This window comes from Uloborus diversus, chromosome 10, assembly GCF_026930045.1.
Source record: "Uloborus diversus isolate 005 chromosome 10, Udiv.v.3.1, whole genome shotgun sequence".
NCBI lineage: Eukaryota > Metazoa > Arthropoda > Arachnida > Araneae > Uloboridae > Uloborus > Uloborus diversus.
In genome coordinates, this window is record NC_072740.1 from 130132477 (window position 1) to 130155482 (window position 23006).

General features: G+C 33.5%; 1 protein-coding gene across 2 annotated transcripts in view; it reads right to left on the reverse strand.

Moving 5' to 3' along the window:
- Positions 1–19127: 19127 nt before the first annotated feature.
- The window catches only part of LOC129231864 (homeobox protein DLX-6-like), a 93832-nt gene continuing 89953 nt past the window's right edge, over positions 19128–23006 (reverse strand). For both annotated transcript variants that reach the window (XM_054866250.1, XM_054866249.1), the window contains one exon: positions 19128–20687. In XM_054866250.1, coding sequence (XP_054722225.1) covers positions 20325–20687 — 363 coding nt within the window. In that variant the 3' untranslated portion in view covers positions 19128–20324. The remainder of the gene's footprint in view (positions 20688–23006) is intronic.

A 23006-nucleotide genomic window follows, 5' to 3' on the forward strand; every position in this document is an offset into this window, starting at 1 on the left:
AGAGATGATTATAATACTCGTTTTGCAAAAAACGTTTTTTAAATGAGTGCAAAAATAAAAAAGCCTTAGGGATTTTAAAAAGTTGAAATTTTCCTCAATTTTTTGAATTTTCAAAAAAAGTTGGCAATATCTTTAAATTTTGAAAATAAATTATTGATTACGAAATAAGTATGCATGTTATGGTTTCAAAGAAATATAAAATTTACTTAAATTTTAATAAAATAATTGAAAGGTACTGTGACCCTTAATCTTTAAACTAAGTATGTTCTGACATGATAGGTTTTCTAGATACTTTCGAGTTATTTTTCCTACACCAGGAGAGGAAAATACAACTTTCAGTGGCATAATTATATTTAATTATGCATACTGTACTATTGTATACTTCACAATAATTAAGAAAACATTTCAGCAAGTACTTTATAAACATACTTTTGAGAAAATGAAACATGAAAGAAATGGTTAAGTCTTGATAAACTTACAATAAATAGCCGTAACTAATGGAATTTTACCTTAGTTCAAGTTACTCTAGTAACAAAAATACGCTGATTCCATTGATTAAAACTTAGTATTATCTGAAAGACACTTCAATATGTTACGTAAAAAAATTTGAGTAAATTTAAAGCATTCCCTCATCTTCGAACAAACATCTAAAATTGAGGAAAAAACGAAAATTTCGGAAATTTTGATTTTTTTAAAGTACGATTTCATCATCAAGGATTTCAAAAACAATTTCTGAATTAGAGCAGATAATTAGTTATTGATAGTTTTTCAATCTGAATCCATTTTGCTGTTATTTTTTCATTGGCAAGTTTTTAATCTTTGTTAATATCTTAGATTAAAAAAAGCTCCGAATAAAATTTATTTTCCTCTTTCCTAATAGAGATGTGTTTATATAATGTGGAAATATTTACTTTTTAAGTGTACGCTTATAACGTACGGTGTTATAGAGTCACAAATTGGCTGCCATGATCTCTGAAAATTTAGGCTTAGCGTAAGCATCAACTTCTAATTTCAATAACAAAGCAACAAACAGTTTTTAAGCTTCCATACTTTGCATTCCCTAATAGATATGCATGATTTACCTAAATAAAAATTTTCATTGAAATCTCTGTGACATGTCAGCCACAGTTGATTTGCTCATTTCACGTGGAATGACCCATTTTGTATACGAGTATAAGCGAGTATATATGTGTATAGTTGAAAGTATATCTGTATAGATTAAAAACACTTGCCCATACTCATATACGTATTTATTGGTGCATTTATGTGAATACGTCTATATACGTGCCTACACGAGTATACGCGTATACATACATATATCCTCGTATATTTAACCCCCTTTACTGTAAAAACAATACATATTAAGTGAAATTAATATTTAATTTACATCTGACTTATACTTAACGATTAATTGACATTAGAAGAACAATATTTGTTAAGCCTAATATTATGACCACTTAACCCCAAATTTACTTAAATTGTTCTAAAAAATTATCTAAAATAGATTCAGCTAACTGCTAATGAGTAAGAGTTCTTGAGACATGTAGGAAGCTTCCTGTGCAGTCAATCTGCTCCTAATTCTAACAAAAAAAATTTCCCAAGGAAGTTAAAAGAGGCGTTTAGATTTTAAAAGTTTTCATATTCACACAGAATATTTTTTTATACTAAATAAAATTTTGTCAGTTGTTAAATTTTGTATTCAAAATGTAGTTTCTAACTGCTCTACTCTAAAATAAAACTTTCGCATTCATTCGAACCTTTATTTCCAAGATATTGCCATTTATTTGACGTACACTGCTCAAAACAATTAAAGGATATTGAGGTTTTGGGTTGATAATGGTTTTGGGCTATTAATGAGGGGCTAGGGTATTCTGCTCCCCTCCTCCTGAAGCGCTCTTTCCGGTTCTTGGAGTGTTGGAGAGGTGGTAGGCGTCCAAAAACTCGTTGCCTAGAATGTCCCAAACATGCTCTATTGGGTTCATATCTGGAGCACACGCTGGCCATTTCATTCGTATGATTCCTTCCACCAAAAGAAAATCATTCATCAAGTAAGAACGATGTGGTCTGCAATTTTTCGTCCATGAACATGAAGTCACCTCCAATTGCTGCAGGGTAAGGGACTACAATAGGTGTGAGGATCTCATCCCAACTTTGACGACCGGTCAGAGTTCCATTCGGAATGACATGCAGATCGGTGCGCCCATCAATGGAGATGCCAGCATGCACTATCACACCACCACCACCAAATCTGACACTTTCGGACCCGAAAGCTGGATTGTTTCTAGTGCCAAGCTCCCTCCAGATGAAAATACGCCATTATATGGATAAAGACATGAACGGGACTTGTCAGAGAAAAAAATATTGCTCCATTCATTTCTTCTCCAATTCACATGCTCTGTTACCCACTCCCTGTATCGCGACGGTGTCTCACAGCTAATGTGACACAGACCATTGGTCGACGAACATACAGACTTACAGCGTGAAGGCGATTTTCAACAGTTTGTGTCAAAATTGTGGTGCCAGTACCCGAGTGAAGGTGTCGTTGTAGTGGGACAACATTCATACTTCGGTGCCTTGGAGCCGTTAAAGGTAAATAACGGTCTTCGTTGAGCGTTGTTGACCGTCTACGACCTTGCCCTAATCTTCGGCCAGCATTTCCAGTCTCTAAAAACCGTTTCCACCTCGTAGAAATCACACTTTGCAAAACTCCAATAGCTTCTTTTGCCTTCACTTGTGTTAGGCTTCCCTCTAGCCTGACAACCACTTTAGTAGCTTCTGATTTCGTTAAATGAGCTCGTTGAGGCATCGCATTCATCGAAACGAAGCGCTTACTGAATGTCGATCATTATTTTCTGCTTTGTCTTGCAATAAGTTGAGAGCGAAATCTCATTCGCCGCCTCTAAAACGTCGTTTTCGACATCAAACTCAAAATTTGCATACTGCGATGTTTGAAATTAAGAAGAATTTGCATTTTTAACTCCCTTCTTCGATTCTATGCAAAAAAATATTTGCTAATACCTTTTTTTGTACAAAAACTTACAATATCCTTTAATTGTTTTGAGCAGTGTATAACCACTTTACCCCACCGACCACTTTACTCCACCGACCCTAATACGTAAGAAATGTTTTTAAAAAAGTCGGTCTTTCTACATAAATGGCGAAAGTTAAGGGACCTGGCAGGGGGTCTAACATATTTTAATTGCCAAAAAAAAAAAAAAAAACACGATCATTAGATGCCAATACACAACTTTTTCTACCACAGACGATTAAAAAAAATTATAAACAAGAAATTTTAAAAAAATCCACTAAAATGTCTATTTTTACATAATTGGTGATATTTCAAGAAGCTGGCGGGGAAGCTAAATTTGTTCTGATCTTCAAAAAAATTTTACACGAACATTTCATGAAAATGCACAACTTTTCCCACAACAGGCGATTTCAGAAAAATAAAAGGTTGAAATTGACCCACCCATATATATATATATATATATATATATATATATATATATATATATATATATATATATATATATATATATATATATATATATATATATATGTGTGTGTGTGTGTGTGTGTGTGTGTATATGCTGCTTTTACCTGCGACTTCACTCGCGTTGATGTAGATTTCGTCAATCGATTCAGGTAATGGTCAAACATTTTCCTTGAAATCCCGATTCTCGTCAAAAGGTGCGCAGCACTACACCAGCTCTAAAATTGTACAGCCAATAGTCCGAAAATAACGTATCCAGTCACTACGAATCCTAATTCTAATATGATTAATAAACTGTCCCTTTAGAATGTGTTAATGTAGTCGCCTGGCGAGACTGAATATAAAAAAATGGATTCGGCGGATTAATTTATGTTTTAGCAGTAGTTTTAATGTTATTTGAACGTGTTGCTTTATTTATTTAGAGGATTAATTGCAACTTTAGTACCTTATAGTGTGTTATGAATTTCTTTCTATCAAAATTGATTTGGCGGAATTTTTACCTTTTACAGAAACTTTTGTAATGGCTGTAGCTCCAAGATTTTTTAACACTCGTCGCGAGCACGTCCTCGTAACTCCGACGATCAAATTAATAAAAAATGTCCTTTTATTCCATACACATTTCTATTTTCGTAATTAAATATCATTTAAAGCTGCGTTAAAATGTAAAATAATCCTCCAAATTCATTGATTATCGCCAAAGGATCACATTACCATACATTCGCCAGAGACTTGCCAAATTTATATGAAACTGCACAAAATATTTGCTTATTCAAATTCATTAGATATGATCTCTGATTCTGAATAGGAGATAATATCGAGAAGATGTTTTGCATGAATTTGGCCGGGAAATAAATCTCTTCTCTACGGTAGCTCGGGGGTTGGAGGAGGGGGGTGGTGACTAGATTTAAAGTCTTTCTTTATTTAGTGATCAAGTTATTTTGCATTTTTGCGAAAATTTTAATCTTGTCCTCCACTGTAAAAAAAATTAAATTCGAGGCGTTCCTGGAAAATAATGAGTAGCTAATGTGCCTAAATGCTGCCAGTAATCTATCTGGTGAACAATAGGAATGTTCACCTCAAAAAGTCAGTCATTTCCATGACGAATTCAGAAAACTTCCCAATAAAAGCCAGTCACGCTTTTGGAATAACTCAGGAACCATCTGAGAATACTTTCATTTGTTTATAGCAATATCTTGTCACCGTCCAGCTTTATTAAGATAGCAAGTGTTGCTAAAGCTGACGCAGAATAATAATAAAATGCAAATAATAATAAAATAAGTTTGACATCCCTGCTTGAAAGGAGTTATGACTTTTATAGCTATATAATATAACATAAATATTTCCATTTCCTATTTATTCTATTTACATTTTATTGAGCAATCACGATTGCTTTTTGCTTTCATTTGACCGTCCTTGATGTTGTGGCTCCTTTTTCAGCTTGGACCAGGCACACCAGCACCACCGCCCACCATCCTCTGCAGGTGCGGCTCCGAGCACTGCCTCCTGGAATCCGTTTCTCCTGGTCGATGGCGTCCATGTCCTACACACACGCGCTCTCATACACACACACAAGCCTTTACACGCATACACACACGCCTACGTGCATACACACAGGTCTACGCACACACACAAGCCTACACATGCACGCACGCGCGCCTACACATACACACACGCCTGCTCACACACACACAACTATACACACGTAACCGCCTAGGAGGAGGGGCAGGCTTGGGGAGGGGACAGGAGCCGTTTCTAGAAACAATAACTCCAATGAGCCGTCGCTCGTGATTGCGAAAAACACAATTTGAATTCAAAATTTCAGAATTCAAATTAAATTTCTTTCATTCTTTTGCTTTGTTTTATTGCAATATGCTAATTGTTATAATATTTTTCAACATTTCACAATTTCACAATGCCTAGAAAACAGGAAGTCAGATAAGCTATTTTGGAGATTTTCTGAAACAGAGAGGAAAGAAGTTGTTGTACTAGCAATAGACATAGGCCACAGTGAAAGCATTCCATCCTTCCCTAATGCTACATTACAAGATGACACTTTAATTTAAGATACAGAATCACCGAAATCATTCTATCTCAGTCCCAAACAAATACGTGGTAGATGTGATTGTGTATCAAGTCAAGACGACATGAAATTAATTTCGCCAAAGGCAGTAACTCATACCCGAAACCAAACGACAACAATCATTCATATTTTCCGAAATAAATTCTTTTAAAGTTCTAAGTTCTTCTCTAAGTTCACTAATTCTTTCTAAGTTAACTAATTAAAAAAATATGTGTTTGTTCCCATTTACCATGGGAACAGTGAGACAAAATTCCATTCCATTTTTATTTTTTCCTCGCTTGTGTAGTTTTCTCTTAATCCGTTTTTAAACTACCTATTACTGTGACAAATATTGTACGACTTGAAAGAATTTAATTTCACTGTTTTTTAATAATAAGAAATGCAATTGAACTTTCGTGTGTGACTGTAACCACTATTCCCTTATATCAGTGGCGTACCTAACATAGGTGACAGCCGGGGCGGTAATTTGAGGTGTCACTCCCCCCCCCCTCCCATAAACGTTAAAAACATATTTTTTAAATATATGTTAACATTAATGGATGAAATTCATACAATTTTCAGAAACAACTGCATTATGTTACAACGAAGTTTTAAGTTAGCTAATGTACACGAGACCACAAGTTAAAATTATGAATGCTTTTTATATAACTTACCCTAAACGCATATGTGCAAGGCAGACACGAGGTCGATAAAGTAAAGGGATACATTAAGTTAATGGGCCTCTTAATTGTTTCAAACGTATCTCAAATACAGGATAGATAATGGGATTCAGTATTTTGGTTTAAGAGGAAGCCAGTACTAAGGTATAGGTATTGACAATATGAATCTAATCCTGAGTATAACTCCGTGGTGGGGAGAGGGTTAGAGGGGGGGGGGGGGTACTAGGGGTTTATAGACTAAATTTCCATTTTTGCGGTCCTAAAAATGCATTTTAGATGAGCATTGAGAATGTTAGGGGAGAAGAGATTCGGAAGAGTGGAGAGGGAGGTTCTTGGGAAGTCCCTCGGAAATTTTTCGGAATTGTAGCTCCTAAAACGTAGTTGTAGACAAACTTTGGTCATGTTACGGGGAGGGCAGGTTGAAGGGCCTACTGCCGGAAATTTTTCTACTTTATAGCCTTGAAAAGGCATTTTAGACTATCTTTGGTCTAGAGAATGTTAGGATTAAAGTAGTTCACGTGGGGGCCCAACCCCGGGGATTTTCGAAATTGGGCTCTTAAAAACACGTTTCTAGGCCATCTTTAGAAACGTTTAGAGAACCGTTAATTTTTCGAAATAGCAGCTCTAAACACGCAATTAAAACAACTCTTTAGAAAGCCTTTACAAGTAAATGATTAAAAAAATAATGACTAATCTGTGAATGTCTATTTACAGTTTTAGAGCCGTTGCTCAATAATTTAGTTACTTAGTACAACTACAGAAATTTAAGCCACACAACTTCATTAATTTCTCACAAATAGCATCGCCATCTTCATAAATGTCAGGGGTCCCTACTTGGGGGGGGGGGAGGTCATGGCGCATACTGCGCCATTGAATTTTTTTACGGGAGGGAGGTGTTTTGCGGGGTATTTTTTTCTCGTTTTTAATGGGGGGGGGCACTTGCTCTTCGTGATATTTGGAGGGAGAGTGCGTCCTTACTTTTAGGGGCGGTATGCGCCCCTGTAATTGTTATTGACTTTTTTAACAGCATCAACCTTTTACGCGTATAATTTTAACAATGTATTCTCAAACAAGATTTTCAGCCAAAGAACATATTTGATCATAAACTTGATTTTAAAATAATTAATTAAAATATCGAATTTAAATGGAAGCATTGTAAAATTTAAAAAAATTATATGTGAAACGGTTAAACAATACATTACAGTGAAAGGAAAGCATGAGAAAACAAATTTAAAAAATTATTATCAGTGTTGTTGTTTTTCTGTTTACCAACACACACAAAACATATTAGAATAGATTTTATAGATAATATTAGAACGCAATTTTGCCTGTGGTGGGCTGTCGACATTTGCTGATGCGGCGACCTAAAGAACAGTGCGCAGTGAATCGGTCTCTAACATCTTGATGAAAAAGTTCTTTTCAGTATCCAACAACAATATTTTTAATTAGACTTGGATGATCCGTACCCTGCTCGCTTCGCGCGCCAACCCCTGTCCAACACCAGTGGTGGCTCAATGCCGCCTGCTGTGGGTGACACTTTTTAATGCTTTTACTCCTGAATGTCCTGACGACATCCTGGGGTTAAATCAATTTGGGTCCTGAGGATGTACTCAGGACATCCTCACAGCTGGATATCTGACCCCTTATCTCCGGTTCCTTAAGGTTTGAATGTCCTGTATACAACGGTACTAGTATTGACCTGGTAGATATTGCCAGTCCTTAGAAGATAGGGTTACAGACACGCACACACGCACTCAGACGAATGCGCTCAGGTTTTAACAGCATAGATATATAAATTTGATCTTTTTTTTTTTTCAAATTTTTCATTTAGTGGTTCAAAAATAAGTAACGTAACATCAAGTTCAAATTGACATTGTTGCATTTATAACACGTAAGCAACAATTTTTTACTGCACTTGTTATCGCCGCGAGTTATCAGAGTCACCTCTCTCTTTTACGCGCTCTTTCAATCCCGTTATTAATTTATACATGGGAAACCCCCTCCCCCCCCCCCGTCCTGGTCAGGGATACGGAAAAACACTGATAACCCTTATTCAATTACATACTACAATAAAAAAAAAAACTCTCTCATTATTCAAGTTACGAAAATTTTCGCAGTTCATTTCTCAAGTTAGGTGATGTTAATCGCAAGAATTTCACTCGTTTTGTTCTACTTCTATATAAATGTATTCCCTTTGCCATCCCCTATTATTCAGATTATAGGAAAACATTTCTCAACCGTCTAAAATGATTGAACACTTGGGAATGGGAATGTACGCTCATATACAGCAGCAAATATGAGGGGTTGATGCGTTACACTGCCATGAGAATCTAAATGGCGGTTTCTCTAAGTTTTTCGTTTTTCATATTTTGCCTGTTTGTCATCTATTATACTTCAACTTTACTGTAAAAACGTAATTATTTGATTTCTGCTGAAAATCTACCTTTTCTATTTCTTTTCTTACCAGTAGCCCAACTTCAAACAACAAAATTTTAATGATGTTTGTGGGAAATCCAAAGCGCGTTTCTTCTCATACCTCTGAAACTCATTTCTTGTGAGTCCTGTCATTGACCTATCCTAGTCATTTAGTACAATGCCACGTTGATTGTTAACGAAAAATACCATGTATAGAATTGGAATGTTTCCTTGTTTATTTCATATTTGCGGTTATAAATAATAAAAAGAACGAAACCGTTTATTTCGTTAAAAATAAACAATATCCAAGAATTCCAAGAAGATCGTTGAACCGCGAAATTAGTTTTAGAAAAGCATTTAAATATCCTAACTTCGACAATTTTTTTTGAAATGTAAAATTTTTGAGTTTAATGAGGATACATTTCAGAAACAATAAGGGTCTTTGACACACGGATCTTTTCTTGTGACTGCGAAGCTATGAAGATGCATTAGTGATTGTGTTTGGTGACGCACAATTTGGCTCTGCAATAAGTTTGTTCTTCTTATGTTTACCAAGCATTATTTCAGAATATAAAACCTGATATAAATGCTACAGTATAAAAGAATTTTCGGACAGCTTTTAATAATTTTTGCAATTCTAGAAAATAACCCGTCATGGTATAACGGGGGCAAAATGCCTCTTTATCGGAGAGATAGGCCTTCAAATTTGACGTGTTCCTATGAATATCTGTACCTTAAAGCGAACTAGCAAAAATCACATTTTCACTAATTTTCAAGAAGCTTAAACTCGTTTGTTTAGTGAATAAAAAGGTTGGGACTCGCGATCTTATAAAACTGGCCAGTAAATATGGATGTTGGTTTTCAGGGATACTACCGTTTCAAAATGAAACAACCCAATTTTATGTTAAGAGTTTCATTGTTGGTGACGACAGAGCGTTACTCGATCAGTGATATAGGCAACTGATTGTAAACAGATTTGAGTAAAAAGAAACTAATAAGGTTTTTTTAAAGAAACAAACAAGATTTGTTTGAAAGGAAGCAGTAAAATAAAGGAATACTGGCGGCCACTTGCGCAATCAGAGTTGTCAATTTTATGTTAAGAGTTTCATTATTGGCGACGTCAGAGCGTTACTCGATCAGTGATATAGGCAGTTATAAGTATGAGGATACTGATTGTAAACAGATTTGATTAAAAAGAAACTAATAAGGTTTTTTAAAGAAACAAACAAGATTTGTTTGAAAGGAAGCAGTAAAATAAAGGAATACTGCATCCACTTGCGCAGTCAGAGTAGTCAATTTTATGTTAAGAGTTCCATTGTTGGTGACGTCAGAGCGTTACTCGATCAGTGATATAGGCAGTTATACGTATGAGGATACTAATTGTAAACAGATTTGATTAAAAAGAAACTAACAAGGTTTTTTAAAGAAACAAACAAGATTTGATTGAATGGAAGCAGTAAAATAAAGGAATACTGCGGCCACTTGCGCAGTCAGCGTTAGGGTGAGAGGAGGGGTGGGGGATATATTACTCCTGAAGTGCATTAATGCCTTACTGGGATCGGCAGTTTGATGTAAAAGTAAAGTTTGTGAGGGGATGAACTCCGCTTCCCCTCACGTAAGGCTGTAAGCATTAATAAATGTTTGAGCACGGGCCTGCAATTCATGTGTTACGCAATGAGCACATGTTTCTCGAAACAACACAAACTTGGATTCACACTACCCTATAACAGAATCAAGCAGCAGATTTAAAAGAAAAAAAAATCAGAACTGCATCGCGCTTTGCGATTTTACCTCTTTTTTATGTACATTATGACTGGACTACCCCTCATGCTATTTTTCCAAAGGTATCGTTACATTTGTTCTTTCACACTTCTTATTCCACGTATGTTTAAAAAATTAAATCTCTTGCTGCTGCGTTCAACGTTTGCAAAATTTCTCAGCTAACGTTGCGATTAAACCTGTAAAGAGCACGAAATGATTTTGCGCTTACAAAAACAAAGCTTTAAATTACATTTGATTTATTTGTTTTCAAAAGGCTAAGGCGTTGTGTCAAAATTTTCAAAAACTGACTTTTCGATGCAAAATATAACCGCACTCATGTCTAACAATGTTTTTTCAATTAGTATAAGTTCCAAATAAAGTTTAATCGTATTGAAAATAAAAGGTGAAATTTCTGAATTTTTCCGAAAAAAATAAAGTCAAGAGTAAATGTTTGTGCCAAGAGGGATTGATGCTTTGAAATTACTTGAAACTTTGGGAATTAGTAAATGGCACGAATGATTTTATTTTTTGTACAATCTTGCAACGATACACTTAACGCTATCATAAGCAAAAATAATGATAGCAATATAGAAATATAATTTTTAAATGAAGGCTAGTGGTAACTAACTGCCTTTCAAAGTAGTCTATCTAAAACTTTTGCTGTATTTATGTAAACGAAAAAATATTTGGATTACTTGAAAATTGAAGTAAATTTGAAAGCGCAATTTGTCTCTGCCAAAAGGGTCATAGTTTTGTTCCAATTAAGTTTTTCCTTTTTTATCTCTGAATAACTGCACGGTTAGGATTTTTTTCATTACCTAATTTAGTGTTATCGTCCATAGATGACGGGGAAAATGATCTTTTTCTTAATTTCAGTAATAAATCTTACATAACAAAATCGCCTTTTTTCAAGAGTGAAAAAATTGACTTAATGTTAAACAAGCTCTTCATTGCAAGTCTTAAGTTTGTGTTCAGCATTAAATTTCATTGAATCAATTTTCAGTGCTGAAAAACCTAGTACGTAAAGTTTTTATCCCATTCTAATTAATGGATTGTTCTTTTTAAAAATTTGAATTGAAATTGTAATATTAACTAAATAGTCCGACTAGATCTTCATTTCACGTACAATAGAAATACAAGAATAAAATATACAATAAGACTACACAAGAAATTATATTATCATTAAATAATCCAACTGAATCCTTATCGCACATGCACTTTAAAAATCCGAACATTTTCAATAAGTAAATGACCTGCCTGGTAATGTACATGCTTTTAATGAGGTATTTTGTACCCGGGGGTGGGGGAGGTTGCATAAGGTCATATATGACCCCCAAGATTTTATCCTACTACTAGAGACGGTGAAACTGAGGTTTTAAAATTGGTTTAACTGTTCAAATACAAGATGAGAGGTGGGATTGGATCCCCCCCCCCCCGTTTAGTTTTCAAAATGAGATCTCTATGGAAAAGCGCTTCAGATAGTTTTGAATGAGAAATACTTCGTAGAAAGTGGCATATTTTTTTAATATTAGGTTTTTTCTGCTGCAGGGGTAAAGTGTGTGAGCGGCATTATCCAGTATCTCACACATATTTTGTGGCATGTTTGAATCTCGCAGTAATTTGATTTCGCGCCACTGATTGCAGATGTTTTAAGTTCGAAAAAAAAAAAAAAATGTGTGCTTTAACCTTTTCCTCCTTTTCCGTATTTTGACATAAAGCTTAATGCAATAAAAGTTTGGGTGCTGTTGCTGTACATCGTAAAGAAAGGTTAATGATACAAAACGAAGAATAACCTCGTATCTGTACCACGTAAATGAAAATCATTTGGAAATACAGAAAGAGATATGTTTTTATGATTTTCAGATTATACTTTGAGTATTTTGATTGTGGGATTGTTATGTTCACACAGCAGATTGGATTTATTTCTAACGAAACTTTACAAGAGTGCAATGTGGACAGTTTTCAGAATATTTTTATCTTAAATTTTAGCCAACTTACCTTTTATTATACACGTACTGCTGAAAGATAGTTTCCGGCAATGAAATGCAAAAAAAATATTAAAGAAACAGTATATGTACTGTTTCTTAAATAGTTTGTTGTAAAACAATGTGAAAATATTTATCTTCGTGGCGAAAGAAATCTTTAAGCGAATAAATGCAAAACCTGGTATGTACATAATGTTTCATTTGAACACAATCACTGCTTTAATCCTTTCTTATTGGGACTATATTTTCAATTATCGACTGATTTTTATCAATTTTTCGATGCAAATTTCACCAATTTTGGTTAGTGCAAATTTTGTACTTAGGTAACTTTACTATTTCTAAATTATTCATTCTTGCAATTTTTGCAATTTAGTTTTTGAAAATCTTAGTCAGTTCAAAAAAAAAGCTATTAAAGAAAGAAGTGAGTAATATTTCAAAAAATGTCTTCTTTTATCATAAGCCCCAAAATTAATTTCTAGGTATGACACTGATTTATACACTTGCTGTGAAAAATATAATTAAGAAGGCCTTTTGATTTAATTATTTTGTTCATTTGTTTATACATTTTAAGAGAAAAATGAACTGTAGCAATTTCTTTTTTAGCATTTCCGCAATCGGAAAGGTGATAAGAAAGGAAGTATTTTATATGCAATACTTGAGCTACAATACGCATAGTTAAATGTATCATTCTTTGAGAAAATAAGAAATGTAGAAAGAAAAAAAAAACTTTATGGACCTAATGAACGTCTCTGCGATTAAGTTATTACACTGAGAAGGCAGTGAAAGATCAGTTGCTAATTTTTTTTAATGCTAAAAGACAACAATAATAAATAAATGTTTTACAAAAGGAGCATATGAACATTTAAAAAAATTTAACAAGGGGAGAGGGGGTACATGCGAAAAACTTTTTTCATTTTTTTATTTCTCATAAATATTAACAATTTCTCAAAGCAAAAGTGGCCCCAAGACTGAATAGTCTTTTGTTTTGTCATTGGATGTTTTCAGATTATTTAAAAACTAGGTCTTTACTTTATGGTATTTAAAAAAATGTCTTAAATTGTTCACATGTGTCCCTATAAGGGAGTGGGGCACATGTAAAACAAGCCTGGGGCACATATGAACGCGATCACATTTCAACAAAAAACTCAGTTAAATTGAACTGTTTATAACCTAAACTGTGTCAGTTTAAATCATACAGTAATTGTTAATAATTAAATATTTTTCCCGAACTATATAACTTTGCTAACTATCAAATTTTAAAGTTTGTTCTGATCACTGGATCGACAAGAAAAAAAAAACTTATATTACTACATTATGGAAAGAATATTTTTCTATATAAAGATTCTTCTGGTTATATTTTGCGCTAAGCTTCATACAGAATATAATGATGAATTTTAAAATTTATTTATACTTCAGTTTTTAATTAAATGAAAATATTTTGTCTTTTTATTTAATGTAAATATTATATAACGCTAAACTGTTAACCACCTGTTTTGTAACGAAAATATTCAAAATAACAAAAGATAATAAAAATAAATAATATTTTTATTAATAATAATTAACAATAAACTTAGAGTTTAGATTAACATTATTATTATATCACACAATATTTTATTTATTTATACCACACAATCGATTAACATTAAACTGTAGAAAAATAATTATTATAAATATTTAGCTATCTTTTAACACTTGCAATATCTTACACTAATATTAATATTATGGAGCGGATATTTGAACTAATTCACAAGTGTCCTAGATGTTATGTTCAAAGGGGCCCCATCAACTAACTTAACACTAACTTGCAAAGAAAAATATCATAGATGTGCTTTCATACAATGGTTTACAATAATTAAGTTTAGCTTAATAGTTAGCTTAAAATATCATTTCACGAGAAAAAAACAGAGACAAAATTACATACAACACCTACTAAAACAAAGAAGTTGCCACCAGAGAAACACAAAGCGGCTCATTTCTCTAAATGTTTGGCCAGGACGTAAGACCGAAAGACTGCCTGCTTGTTACTGCAATTACTTGAGATTTTTCAAGATTTTTTGCTTAACATTTTCCTAGCTAAACATACCATGTTCACATGAGACCCCCCCCCCCCCATGTGTTGCCCAATTCAATGTCAGATTTTATTTCGTTGCTAATATCGATGTTTGTGAATTAGATGATTAATTAATTCATTTTTTACAAATTAATTTACACTTTCTGTGGAAATATTTACGTTATTTATGAGAGAAATGAATATAATTACCACTATTTAGTTAACGATAAATATGGTGTTAATCTTACGTGTGTGAAAGGATTTTTTCTTTCGATATTCTGTCGAAGGAATCAACCTTATCAGGAACTCACGAGTTTTCGTTACCAATCATATGACCGAGACTAATCTCGGCAGATTACAAATGTAAATAGCACCTTTTATAATCTACCATTAAAAGTTTTCAAGTGATTCCTTGATGAGTGAAGAAGTGTTTTGGGGGTGTTTTAGTAACTCAAAATGGCACGAGTAAGTTTAATATTGTAACGAAATGCCCCAATGATTTGATAACGAGTTACTATCAGAGAGTGTAGTTTTGAATCCAATGAACATAATGCTATCTCTCAGTTTATCCAAAAGAAAGGGAAGAATCTTAAGTTGAAGCATTGAAATTCTATTTACTTTAACCCCAATTGACCCTACAGAGTTTGCATATGGGACAAACATCCTTGACACTTTAAAAACATTTTTATATGATAACTATTATGATGACGGGAAGATGTAATAGTGATAGTTATAACAAAGATATTGGTTATAATATGATTATGCTCTGCTAAAGTTAAAACTACAGATGACATATATCATCTTTTAAGAGTAGATGGGTTGTCACACTAGTGACATTCTTCGGGTGTCAAAATTTACCAAAGTGTGTCACATTGTCCCAGTTTATTCTAATTTCTTTAATTTATTAAATGTAATGTATTGATGTATATTTCCGAGTTGAATCCAGTGGGAAAAATGAATAAGGTTTTGAGTATGCTTTCAATTTAAGTTATTTGATCAAGTTTGAGGGTTTTACATAATATCTGAGAAGCGTTTATGACTTATATAGTGGTCCCTGATCTAATTCTCGTAAATACACTTAGATTGCTTTATAATTTTAATATGTTATTGACATTTATTAGAGCATGATTTCTACTAGAAACATAGCGTGTATTATTTAGGGTTCGCTTGTAAGAACAGGCAAATATTCAGATATACAAGAACCCCTGTGAAAAATCAAACCATTTCCCAAATCAAAATTTAAACGTAGGGGAATATATAAATATGTAGATATAAATTGACATTTGAATTTCCAAATTGCTAATAGACAATTTAAAAACACTTGATTTTTAAATGTAAAATTTTTGTCCTATTAAGAGGGTTCGGGACACAAAAATCGTCAAATTTTGCATTTTTTAAAAAAATCATTTAAAAAACCTTTTCCATTTTTTTCTGCTTAAAAAGACGTTTGAATCTTGTTTCTATCTTAACTAGAACGAAAGATATGGTTATTTTTGTTGCATGCATTTGACTAATATTATGTTTAACTTTAAAACTTTAAATGCGTTTTTCTCCATGATGCAATTTTTTCCGATTTTTTGCATTCAAATTCTTATAAGTCAAGAACTGATAAAGATGAAGTAAAGAAATTTGGAGCTGGAGCTTATCTTTTTCGAACAGTTTACTTTAATTTGTGTTCGGCAAGTTCGAAAAAAAGTTTACTTCAAAAAATATGATTAAAAAAAATATTTTGGAACTTTTATTCAAATATTCTCTATTTTTTATTGAATTAAAATTTTGTAAATCGCTGAATAAAAATTAAAGCTTAGATATTTGTACATACTTTTTTGAAAAAATTTTGAAAATTGACCAAGAATATTTTGAGCTTTAGCGATTTAAAGCAACCCTATTAAAAAAAAAAAAAAAAAAAAAAAAAAAAAAACTTAATTAAATTTATGTTATGATTGCGCTTATTAAATAGATGGTGAATCAGTGCAAACAATTTCAAAACTCTAAACTGTTTAATGAATGTTTTTTTTTTCAAAATGTGTCTCGGACCCCCTTAAAAACAAAACAAATTTGTAGCAATTCTATTCATTTAAATGATGTAACAAAACAAAAGCATGAACCAACGAAAATGGAAGATACTATCATCGTAAACACGATATGAAAGACACGACGTGCAAATATATGTGCACAAAAAAAATGAAAAAACATTCTCTAACGAGCTATTATTTTATTTGCTCTGTTTTTATTTAAGCTACTTATTAGATGCACTCGCATTTCAATTCGTCTGCGTCTAATTTCATCTGGGGATGTCTACTTGCTGTGTCTACGCAGATTAAAGGAGACATGGTATTTTAATTTTACATTAGCTTACACTATGCTAAAAAATAATTTCGTGAAAGATCCTCCAGACTCCCAACAATGTAAACAAGTCACACCATAGTATTTTTTAATTTGGGATGGTGAGGTTTAAAAAACTATCCATTGTTTTAAAATTGTTTACTCTTATTCACTGCTGTAATTTTTTAAGTTAATAAATATATGCTAGATTAAGCATTTTGATTAGTGACTAGTTAAGTTGTGTATATCTACTATTCGATTTAAATGCTGATGACTATTTCCAGGTAAGTTTTATGTTCAAAAGAAACAGCGGAGCATTGTAACGGTTAAATGAACAATATTCAGTAGTAAACTTACTTTGTAACATCGATTTCACGAGCTCTTCAATATTTTAGAAAGACTTAAAAACTCAAACATGATGATCAAATGCTTTTACTTACAAGAGATTTTGAAGATGTTACTAAAGGTCCTGAAGCTTTAACTCTTTGTAGTACAGTAGAACTCCAATTATCTGAACTCCTACTATCCGAATCGCTAATTATCCAAATCGCTAGTTATCCAAATCGCTTTCAGGATAGCAAGAAACAAAAAAGACGGAAGCATAATAAGATCTGCAAAATAATGATTCTGGTTATGCGCTAATCCTTCCAGTAAGCTATTGAAACAGTTTACTTTGACCGGTAAATTCAGCAAACAATGACTTTCTTTTTAAATACGGTGCGTACATACTGTACTAATGTACATCACTGTTTGCTTTGCATGAAAAAGAGTTGCCTTTTCATTACGTTAATTAAAAGTCCTTTTTCATTAAAAAAAAGTTTTTTCCTTCATTTTCAACATACATATTAATTAAAATAGACATTTTATTCGGGAAAAATCCAATTATCCGAATATTTGATTTTCTAAATGGGGATCGGAAGAATTGGAATTCTACTGCACTAAACTCAATCTGAAAAGATACCAAAACCTATTTAGCAGCAATATTTTAAAACATTGCCAATAAATTACTTGAAAACGGTACATCAGAGCAACTATAATTCTAAATCTTCATTGAATTGATGAAATTGTGGTTATTTGCCTCATGTGGATGTTTTTAATGTCATTCGCCATTTGATTAATTTTTCTCTTATTTTAACTTTAAAATTTTGCCACTATGACATTCTGAAGCGTGTATTGAAAGGCGAAAATGATGTGCATAAATATTTATCTTACTCGGAATAATTGATTGGAGTAATCGTTTCGTATATCTTATATATCTGCACTTTGAGACTAATATCAGATTTTTGAAGTTTTGGTATGTTGAAAAACTGGTAGAGTGCCTTAAAAAAGTAATCGTGTGTGAATGATGCAAATTAAGCAACGAAAGAACATTTGAGCAAAGAGTTTTTAAAATGTTATAGAATGACACCGCTTTTAATGTTCATATTCTTTATTTACTTGATGAGGAATCTATTATATGAATTTCTATTTTAAAGAAGTTTTCATTAAGTGATTTCTCTATCAGAAAATTTTACTTATTCTTTTCATTTTGCATTTAAACTCTATATGAACATGCATATGAACTCTGATTTGTGTAAGTATAAAATTCTCAAATTTTAGCTAACATGAGTCTCGCTTTGGCGGCATGTCACGCAAACGACTCCAAGGATCATATTTATTTACACATTTGAAATAACGCACGCAATGTAAATATTTCATGATGGTGTTTCATTTTTTATTCATGTTGCAACCTGCTTTTTTCCTGATATCCTTCTGAAGCTAACTATTTCCCAAAATGAGAAATTTAAGAGGATTTTTAAAATTTCGACAATAATGAATAGTTGGGCAAGTTAAATGGGGAAATTAAAACTCTATGGATGATATTTGTGCATGCCTTGGTATAGAACCTATACCAAGGAATGCACAAATATCATATGGGAGCGAAATGTATTTGAGTCATTACCTTCTCAAAGTCGGAATGAAACACTTTACAGTTTGACCTTGACTCGGTTAAAATAGAGAGGATTTTTAAAATTTCGACAAAACTAAGTAGTGGATAATTGGGCAAGCTAAATGACGAAATTAAAACTCTATGGATGATATTTGTGCATGGCTTGGTATAGGACCTATACTAAGGCGTGCACAAACATCATATAGGAGCGAAATGTATTTGAGTCATTACCTTCTCAAAGTCGGAATGAAACACTTTCGAGTTTGACCTTGACTCAATTTAACTTTCGAAAAGAACAGTACACAAAGATAAATACTCAATCTTTGGTCTTGAGAAAAAGTACTCCACCTGAAAATAAAAAAATAACAATACATATTGCTGCATGAAAAAAAAAATAAACATTCTCAACATTCTTTTCCATATGACGTTTATTACTGATATTCGAAGTCATTTTACAGTCGATATGTACACATTGAATTTCTATTTACAGTCGCTTCAGAAGTCGGGAAATGCGTCATAAAAACCACTTGGTCTTTCATGGGACAAATGATAAAATTGCTAAAATTTCGTCTTAAATACAAGAACAGGTCGGAATTTTCACTTTTTGCTTCTGCTTGAGGAGAAACAATCATTTTCAATTCATAAATGTTAAAAAATGCGTCACTTTTTGAGAGAGCTTTTGACCTACATATAAAAAATAGACACGAAGTGTGCGATCAGGACATGCTCAAATGTCTTGCTCATGGATGTAGCCAGGAAATTGAAACATGAAAATTTTATTCAAAACATGTCATAGTATACGAAAGTCGACGATAAATACTTGTGACCACTGATCGAGAAAAACACTTTGCACTGTCAGCGTCTGCACCAGAATGAATTCCACGGGTCTGCGTTGGGTAACGTCACCGGTAGGACATCCAGAAGACGACACAATTGCAAAAAAAGAATCTGTCACGTATTTGGCTCGAGAACGACAAATTACTGGCCAATGCAGCCCAAATGTGATGAGAGCGAGACGGGCCATTGTCCCGTCGTTGAATTTTCTATAGCCCCTTCAGAGGACAGGCCGACCTACCCGACATTTTGGTTCCGAGAGATCTTTGGATCCAGCTTCGATTTCAACGTCGCTGGCAGCTATGTCGCAAAAATAACCGATGAGTCAAACGCCACATTGAGCAAATCTAGCAAGGTAACTGATATCTTAAATTAAATAAGAGCTTCTCGGGAAAGAAGCCCCACTGTCATACCTCACTTGTTTTAAATGAAATCTTTTCGAAACTGAAATCAATCAAGCAACCCATCGGAAGCTAAGATAGCAGTTTTCATCAAATGAGGGAGTGAGAAGCAAAGGGATGTAAGTGGACATTTTCAAGTTTTGAATAAAACGACTGCAAAGATAACGTCCTAGGTAGGCTTTCATTGATTTTTTTTTTCTAAATCATGCTATACAGCAGCACCTACTAGAACCATCTCTTGCCCCCAGACAGGGGAGAGGTTCACCTACCATGCGTACTGGTTATCTCCAAATTTTTAATTTTGCCACTTACATCCCTTTGCTTCTGACTGCCTCAAATGTTATCACGCTTGGAACCAAGATGTCGGCTGAGCCGGCTCCCCTGGTATAGATTAGGTGAGAATCTGCTGGTTCATGGAGGGGTCGCTCTGGTGGTACCAAGAGTACTGTGGAGTGTAGCTGTTCGTGACGTTCATAGTGGCCGCTTTGGACGAGGCCATGTCCCACGACGAGATGGGCGGGCTCATGGCCGGAGGGCTGACGGCTTGGCTCGGCATGCCCTGCGCCGACCCCGCCGGCGGTAGGAGACCGACGGACGGCGGGTCGTGGGCCTCCGGCGGCGTTTGCGGCGTCGGCGGCGGCTGAACGGCACCCGGAGTCGTCGGTTGCTGACTATTTTGTTGCTGTTGGACTGCGTTCTGGGCTTTCAGCATCTTCTTGTATTTACTCCGCCGGTTCTGGAACCAGATTTTCACCTAAAATCAAAAGCAACAGTTTACTTCGTGCTGTCGATGCACGCATTTCACATTCGTCTCATGCAGACAAAAATAAGACACACATTCTAAAAGTATTCTTGAGAAGGGAGAAATCAGGAACGTTTCATTAGAAATCGTCTTACGTCTTTTTCAGGAAGCTTTTCCAAAGTTTGGGAAAATGTTATCATTTTTAGAGTGATTTTGAAAATGGGGTACAGTGAAACCTGTGTAAGTTGACCACTTGCGGTGCACTACTTTAGTAGTCAACTTAAACAGGTGGTCAACTTATAGAGGTTGATTTATATGATATAGATCAATTCTGTGCTTGAAAATAGTGGTCAACTTAGACATGTGGTCAACTTACAAGGATGGTCAACTTTACAGGTTTTACTATATTTATTTTTCTCATTTTTTCTTAATCTTAAAGTATTTCTTCAAATTCAGACTCGATCTTTCTTTCCCCACCCTTTATCCCGTTTATAGATATATTTAACGAAAATGTAAGGGAACTTTTTTTTTTCTCGTATAATTATTTGCTCCTGATTCCTCTAAGTATTTTGATAGCATCCATTTCTTCTCCCTTTATAAACGCTTAGTAACTTTTAGCTGATTCTGCAAGAAGACAAAATGCTTTTTTAGTCAAATGATCCCTTCAGATCGCGAGCAAAATGATATAATAGTCTAGATCAGTTAGAGACATTTTCCAGAATTGCTTAAAGATGTAACCAGGACAATGACTAAAAATGTTTCTGTCACAAGAATAATACTCCAAAACGAAATTGTGCTCAAAAATCCATTGATAAAAATCAAATATTGTCGATTCATTCTGGTGCAAATTCAAAATGAACATTCTATGCTTTGAATTTATCTTCACTCGTATGTTTCCACAATTGAGGAAGCATTCAGCATACTTCTTTTCTCGATGGTGAATACTTTTGCAATATTGACTCGAATCGAAACATAAACCATCACTGAGAAAAAAAATCTTTGCTAAATAATAAACTTAAAACATTGGCGAACGAGTTGCGGATGAATTTGAATGAACCCAAAGTTGTGAATGATGTCAAGTTTTAGTACGATAAAATTTTTGGAATTATATTTAATTCTTTATTGAATGAATTAAAATAGATGCATACGTATTTGACTCATGGTGCTTGATGCAGTTTCAGTGCTAGAAGTGCTTTATTCTCGTAACTATTTGCTTCGAAAATCGTCTCTGAAAAACTGTTCAAAAGAAAACATAATTAAATGATTTTTTTTTTCAAATTTTCAAAAATAATTTTACCGTAAACATTCGCGATGGCAAGCCAAGTTGCTTCATAATTAGCTCCATACAGCAATAAAGAGATAGATTGGGATGCTTTGAAATCTTAATAATAATATTTCATGTAAATACTGCGAAATGCAATGTTCAAGTGCTCCGGTCTGATAATTTACATATTCTTTTTAAGTTGATTGCAGAGATGTCGGTTCTATTGAAACCTTTAGGTCCACCAAGCCATTTCATAAAATTGAGAGCTCGTAAAATGCATGAAATTGTCAAAATACATTTTCCCCATAGCGTGTTATTTTAAATGAAGGAATAAATGCAGTAAAGTATGATAATATTAATAAAAACTAAAAACACAAACAAAAGTTTTTTTCTACCTTTCATGACTGTAAGATATATGTTACTATTTTACAGAAAACTTTTACAAAACGAGCCATTTTGCAAATATTCTTTTAGCGTTAGAAAACTTAGTTTAGAAAACTTCGAATTTTATTACTGCTTTTCACAAAAATTTCAATTGTCATTAAAAGGGATTTTCGTCGATACACATTTATTTGTTACTAAATAACAAAAATACCATTACCAATGAAAATTCAATTTTGCCATAGTTTTGCGATAATTAAAAGGACAAAATTCAATGGGCATAGGATATTCGATACAAATTTTGGAAAGCGGAGCTATTTAATGGAATTCAAATTTATTTTTATTGTACCTAACTTTTATGAAATCAGAATAGATTTTCCATAACATGATGTCATTAATAATCATTCATACATTTTACGATATTTTACGTGAGATCGTTATTTTAATTTAAACAAACTTATCAGAATAGAAATAAAATCTGTTAACTCTTAGTATTTTGCTTGTGTACCGAGATTACTTTTTGTTCTGTGGCGCCCAGCATCTATTGGGTTGCTCAGACCATCAGGAGTTCCCGAACTTTTACAAGTTGTGCCACTCTTTGAACAATTAAAATTTTCTCACGGCACCCTAATTATTTATCTCTATTACTATGTATCTGTATCTATCTGTTCATGTGCATATACGTA